At 42.3% G+C, this 7,270-nt stretch overlaps 1 protein-coding gene across 1 annotated transcript in view; it reads right to left on the reverse strand.

The window, feature by feature from the left end:
• Window positions 1-5,961: 5,961 nt before the first annotated feature.
• The window catches only part of LOC123990413 (LHFPL tetraspan subfamily member 3 protein-like), an 8,500-nt gene continuing 7,191 nt past the window's right edge, over window positions 5,962-7,270 (reverse strand). Inside the window, exon 2 of the mRNA XM_046290967.1 lies at window positions 5,962-6,068. Within this exon, the coding sequence (XP_046146923.1) occupies window positions 5,962-6,068 (107 nt within the window). The remainder of the gene's footprint in view (window positions 6,069-7,270) is intronic.

The raw sequence follows: 7,270 nt of genomic DNA on the forward strand, positions 1-7,270 counted from the left end.
ACGTAATAAATTGCATGGATAATATTGTTTAACATGATTTTAAATGACTAATAGTAGTGACAATTTTTTTTCTCTGTACCCCATACATACCATTTTCTGTAAGGTTCCTCAGTCGAACAGTGAATTTCAAACACAGATTCAACCACAAAGACCAGGGAGGTTTTCCAATGCCTCGCAAAGAAGGACACCTATTGGTAGATGGGTAAAAAATAAAAAAGAAGACATTGAATATCCCTTTGGGCGCCCAGTTACTACAAAGATACAGGCATTCATCCTAACTCAGTTGCCGGTGATAAAGGATACCACTCAGGGATTTCACCATGAGGCCAATGTGGACTTTAAAACAGTTACAGAGTTTAATTGCTGTGATTGGAGAAAACGGAACAACATTGTAGTTACTCCACAATACTAACCTAATTGACAGAGTTAAAAGAAAGAAGTCTGCACAGAATAAAACTATTCGAAAGCATGCATCCTGTTTGCAAGACAATAAAGTAATACTGCTGAAATTGTGGCAAAGCAATTCACTTTTTGTCCTGAAAAAAAGTGTTTGGGGCAAATCTAATGTAACAGATTACTGAGTACAATCTCCATAGGTTCAAGCATAGTGGTGGCTGCATCATGTTATGTGTATGCTTGTAAGGACTGTGGTATTTTTCAGGATGAAAAATAAATGGAATGGAGCTAAACACAGACAAAATTCTACAGGAAAACCTGGTTCAGTCTCCTTGCCACCAGACACTGGGAGAGGAATTCAATTTTCAGCTGGACAATAACCTAAAATACAAGTCCAAATCGACACTGCTGTTGCTTACCACGAAGACTGAATGTTCCTGGGTGGCTGACTTACAGTTTTTATTGAAATCAAGACCTGGTTATTTAATAAAGACCTTTTACATCAGCAGTTGTCACAAAGTGCTTATACAGAAACTGAGCCTAAAACCCCAGAGAGCAAGCAATGCAGATGCAATGCACGGTGGCTAGGAAAAACTAGAGAGAATGCAGGCACCTAGGAAGGTACCTAGAGCGTAACCAGGCTCTGAGGAGTGGTCTCTTCTGGGTATAGAGATTCTAAAAATACATGGCCATTAAGGCCAGATGGTTTTTCAAGATGTTCATAGATGACCTGCAGGGTTATAGCAGGTGCAACAGGTCAGTTGGCTTTTCATAGATGAGCATTAATAGGTTGAGACAGCAGGTGCAGTAGAGAGAGAGGGAGAGAGTCAACAACAGCAGGTCCGGTAGAAGGTAGCACGTCCAGTGAGTGGGTCAGCGCTCCATAGCTGCTGCTGTCAGAACAGTTGAAACTGGAGCAGCGGCACGACAAGGTAGCACATCTGGTGAACAGTTCAGGGTTCCATAGCCACAGGCAAAATAGCAGAAACTGTATCAGCAGCACTACCAGGTGGACTGGGGATGGGGATGGGGATAGCCAGGAGTCATCAGTCCAAGTAGTCCTGAGGCATGGTCCTAGGGCTCAGGTCCTCTGGGAGGGGAAAAAGCCAGTGACTCGGCCCCCGTAATCGGGGCAAAGGCAGAGAATCTCAGTGGAGAGAGGGGAGCTGGCCAGGCAGAGACAGCAATAGCGGTTCATCACTCCAGTGCCTTGATGCTCATCTTCACAACCCTATGCCATTGTATAATAAAGATAACCTTTCACATTGAACAGTTACAGTGCTGTTCTTTGTTTATGCACCTTTTAGCATCTTTCACACCCTCTAAAGCCTTAGACCCACCCATCTCTTAAAGGATTCACGTTGGAACATGTGAAGGTGGCCGTGTGCTAAAGCAGTGAGGTAGTGCTTAAAAAACAATTAAAATATTTGAACAATAAAATGTGCTAAAGGTAGTAGCCTACAATTTGGAAAAAGTTAAAACACATAAAGGTTAAAACACTATCTAGACCTACAGGACCAGTCGAAAGCTTGGACACAGCTACTCATTCAAGAGTTTTTCTTCATTTTGTTTGACTATTTTCTACATTGTAGAATAATAGTGAATACATCAAAAGTATGAAATAACACATATTGAATCATGTAGTAACCAAAAAAGTGTTAAACAAATCAAAATATATTTTAGATTCTTCAAAGTAGGTACCCTTTGCCTTGATGACAGCTTTGCACACTTGGCATTCTCTCAACCAGCTTCACCTGGCATGCTTTTCCAACAGTCTTGAAGGAGTTCCCACATATGCTGAGCATTTGTTGGCTGGTTTTTTCCCCCTCTGCGGTCCAACTAATCTCAATTGGGTTGAGGTCGGGTGATTGTGGAGGCCAGGTCATCTGATGCAGCACTCCATCACTCTCCTTCTTGGTCAAATAGCCCTTTACATAGCCTGGAGGTGTGTTTTGGGTCATTGTCCTGTTGAAAAACAAATGATAGTCCCACTAAGCGCAAACCAGATCGCTGTATCGCTGCAGAATGCTGTGGTAGCCATGCTGGTTAAATGTGCATTGAATTCTAAATAAATCACTGACAGTGTCACCAGCAAGCAACTCCACACCATCACACCTCCTCCTCCATGCTTTACAGCGGGAACCAAACATGCTGTTACCAAGGAAGCCTCTTCTTCTTATTGGTGTCCTTTAGTAGTGGTTTCTTTGCAGGAATTCAACCATGAAGGCCTGATTCACGCAGTCTCTTCTAAACAATTGATGTTGAGATGTGTCTTTTACTTGAACTTTCTGAAGCATTTATTTAGGCTTCAATCTGTGGTGCAGTTAACTCTAATGAACTTATCCTATGCAGCAGAGGTAACTCTGGGTCTTCCTTTCCTGTGGCCCTCATGAGAGCCAGTTTCATCATAGCACTTTATGGTTTTTGTCATTGCACTTGAAGAAACTTTAAAAGTTCTTGAAATTTTCTTCATTAGTAATGATGGACTGTCATTTCGCTTTGCTTATTTGAACTGTTCTTGCCATAGTATGGACTTGGTCTTTTACCAAATAGGGCGATCTTCTGTATACCAACCGTACTTTGTCAACACACAACTGATTGGCTCAAACATATTAAGAAGGAAATAAATTTCACAAATGAACTTTTAACAAGGCACACCTGTTAATTGAAACGCATTCCAGGTGCCGACCTCATGAAGTTGGTTGAGAGAATGCCAAGTGTGCCAAGCTGTCATCAAGGTCAAAGGGTGGCTACTTTGAAGAATCTCAAATATGAAATATATTTAGATTTGTTTAACACTTTTTTTGGTTACTTTATGATACCATAAGAGAGAATAAAGTAGACGGCACGGGTCAAAATTTTGATTGATGACCCTGTGTCCATGATGACGTGTACATGTCCAAATATGGGCCTCCGGCCAGGCCATCCTGTTCCTGTGGTCACGTGTTAGAGGGTGTGTTATCTTATATTCTTTGAAGTAGTCATGCTGATTGATGTCTAGGGACCTGGTTGAACTGGGGGGGGGGGTTCAGTGTTTGAACTTTTGACCATGTATGGCCCCCAGCCCCCAGTTTTATTGCCCTTATGGTTGTTATCTGATGAAGCAGGAATGTCCGGGGTATTGGCTGTGGCAGACACATTATAAATAAATGTCCAGAACAAGGCATGCAATCCCAGAACAGTAAACAAGATTTTTAAACATGGATTTTGCGATCAGTGGCAAAGCTGTGATGACTGTAACAACTGAAGCAGGACTGCGGCTGAAACATAAAGAAAGGGCCAAGTATAATGCCGCAATATACGATGCTCCAAAAAAGCGGTTTCTAAGTGTGTATAGAACCCAGATACCGACCGCAACTGCGCTGAAAGATCAAGTGCTGATGTCTAATGGACAGCAATGGGGGTATCTGTTTGATTACTTTGCCTGTAGAGTGAACCTCTATAGGGTAGCCGAAGGAGAAGAATATACTGACCAGACATTAGGAGTGGACTATGGGGTTGAAGACTGGACAGTTTTTCGCCAGGTTTTGTGTCCCAAACTGAGACTTATCACCAAGGGGTATAGCTTGTTCACAGGCTACGAGACCCGTTGGGAAGGTACCCCTGACTCCTCAGAGTATTTCACAGGGTGAAAATACAAGGAAAGAATGGACTTCCATGTGGCTGCGTGGAGTTCTATATCAGCAACGAGGAAATCCGCAACCAAAACATTCGTGATGGAGGCCTGGCCGGGGATTTTCGGTTGCGCATGCTTATTCCTTTTAAAAGTTGGGATTTAATGGAATTGAAAATGTTGGAGTTGTTGGACGCTCTTTTGTACAGAGCCAACAGCGACAGAGCATTGTTCGGCTAAAGAAGTGCATAATATATACGAATCCCGAGGATTATGATTCAAAGGAGCCCCAAGAAGGTACATCGTGAGAAGGTTCATCCCCCGAAGAAAACTAAGTACGCGGCTGCGTTAACCACGCCCTGATACCCCGAGGGCTGGTTCAACAATAAAAGGAGGGTCCTTAAAACCTACAGTTCTTCACTTACGCATTAACCATGGATATTCCTACAGCATACCAGGACTCCGAAACGTCATGGGAGCCTGACCCTAAGGATTGTATGCCTCGCAGCCCAACATTCTACTCCCCCCTGGCAAGACCCACGACACCCCCTACATGTACACAGCTTGAGGACGTGTTTGATGGGGTGGTCAGTACTATTTTTGTGGACACCATCAAGGCCTCTGTAGCCACGCTTTTAGACGTGGTGATTGGAGAATATATACGAGAAAAATGCATCGGTTGTGAGATCAATCACCCCAGCCAGCGCAGGCATCCATGCCTATACGACCCCCCAAGATACTACTTCTTCAACCATTTTGAGGCGCTGGTGAAAAGACTTTGGTCCTGCAGGTTTATACCATCGCTGGTCAGAGCCCTGGAGTCTATGGGTCTTGTGCCGTCAATCCCCAGAGTTTACGGGGTAACCGAGGCTTTCCTACATGAACTGAAGGAGGCGATCTACATCCACGAGAAACTCAAAGAAATCCGACACACCCTGCTGGACGATAACAAATACAGGGAGGCTGTGGTGGCTGATGTGATGACTTTCTGGCTCAATAAACCCCAAGAGACCGAGTGACATTTTTGTTATTTAGATGTAAAGCAATGGGTAACTATGTGTATACAATGTTAGAGAGAATATATACATTTTTTATTTTGAGAGAACTTACAAGTGTTATGCATCAAATTATTGAAAATAAAGTGAACAATGTATCGTTCTACACAACCCACAATTCTGGGACTAATGTAGAGCGTGTGCTGAAAATGGAACAAATCATGAATCATGTACGACATGCGGGCGAGAGTCTACAATGGACACAATTGGTATCCCATCTTGGGGGTGATTCTGAAGAACTAGAAACAACTTTGTCTAAGATTTTACTTTATTTGTTTGAAACTCCATTTAATTGTAACATGTATCATATTTGTTGTTTCTATACTTATATAGCGGATGTGTGTGTTTTAAAAATTCAGCGACACAAGCCTGTTAATCTAATATATAATATAATAATATATGCCATTTAGCAGACGCTTTTATCCAAAGCGACTTACAGTCATGTGTGCATACATTCTACGTATGGGTGGTCCCGGGGATCGAACCCACTAATCTAAACCCAATATACAGGGTGTTGCATGATGTGATCATTGAGAAAACGGGGACATGTATCCTGCAATGAATTCTGAATTGTCTGTATACGTAATACATAATGTTTTATTGAAAATAAAAATCCAAAAAATGAAAATGAAATGTTGTCGTTATTTTAAAGTGGCTCATTAACGTTATTGTACCTCAGAGAGGCAAGAAGGATGGCAGAGCAGATGTTGAAAAACATTTATTATAATCCCTCTAACCCTGGGTCTTATGGGGGTAAGGAACGTCTACAGAGAGCTATAGCCGAAGAAACTGGTAGCCGGTTAAGTGATGCTAAAGTGAATAAGTGGTTATCAGAGCAGGATGCGCACACTCTACATAAACCCGTAGGAAAACAATTTCCAAGAAATATAGTTTTTTCTACCCAACCATGGTCCCAATTTCAGGCTGATCACCAAAAAATATGAGCAAGGCTACAGCGATGAGTTGTTCACGGTTACCGAATGTCTGCCGCGCATACCCCCGGTCTACACATTAAAAGATTATGACGGGGAACTTATAGAGGGATCTTTTTATGAGAAGGAATTACAGAAGGTACAGTTGGGTAAAGACAAAGTCTTTCATGTGGAGGAGATTCTAGATCAAAAGAGAGAAAAACTGGCCCCAAAAGTTCAACAGTTGGGTATTAGAGCACGATGTGGTGGAGGCATCGGGGTTAATTTAAACCCTCATGCATGATAAAATACATCATCATTTGGGTGTACACCGGAGTGCATCATGGAACACAGCGGCTTCTACCTGACTCTCCCCAGTAATGCGTCCGCACATATATATTGTAATAATCAGAGTTCGAATTATACAACCAATTTTCCAAAGCCTATAGAGTTATCAGAGGCCTGGGAAGTAGGTCTCAGCGAGATTACATACCCCCATAGCTGGTATAATATCAAAGATAAGGACCGTGATTTTTATTGCAAAAAGTTATCGGAACCTTAGTAAGGTAAAAAAAAAGGGTTTTATAGAACCGTCGACAGGACGTCGACAGGATCGTCTCCGAACGCCTATCACTGAACAATATGGAAATATTTCTGATGTACAACCCTATACATAAACGTGTACAAATCTCAGGAGATGCTGCTGGGGAATAAAGACCGGCGGTAATTTAGCCTACATGTTGGGGATGGGTCCCAATAAGTGGACGTATGTGAAAGATAAATTATTCTCATTCCCCGTGGATATACATGCAGGATTTTACAACATATTTGTGTATACCGATATCATATCCTATCAAAGGGTTGGAGATAGCTCTTTAGGATGGTTTTATCGTTTATGAAGAGAGGCCTCAGCATAGCAAACCACATTTAAAATCAGCAGCAAAAAATATAGTAAGTGAGGTTGTAGCCAATGCTATGACCAGAAGGGCGTCACCAGATGTCGAGCATCAAGAAGGCTCGGGGCTGATGACCAAAAAAGAGACCTCCGGGTATAAGGCGCAGGCTTGCGCCTAAAAAACGGAGGTTAACGGTTAAAAGAAACTCAGTTAGTCAAAGACGGGGTAAAGTGAGGAGGTTTGGACCAAAAATGGTAAAAAGATTATTTTCTAAAAGAACAAGCACCATGGCTCTTTTACATCGCATGTCCTCTGAAGCTATAAAGACAGAGCTCGATCTTTTCACGGCCCGCTTAATCATACATTCAGTAGAGAGGTCCAGTTATGTGGAGATAGCGG

Source organism: Oncorhynchus gorbuscha, linkage group LG02 (assembly GCF_021184085.1).
Source record: "Oncorhynchus gorbuscha isolate QuinsamMale2020 ecotype Even-year linkage group LG02, OgorEven_v1.0, whole genome shotgun sequence".
Classification (NCBI taxonomy): Eukaryota; Metazoa; Chordata; class Actinopteri; order Salmoniformes; family Salmonidae; genus Oncorhynchus; species Oncorhynchus gorbuscha.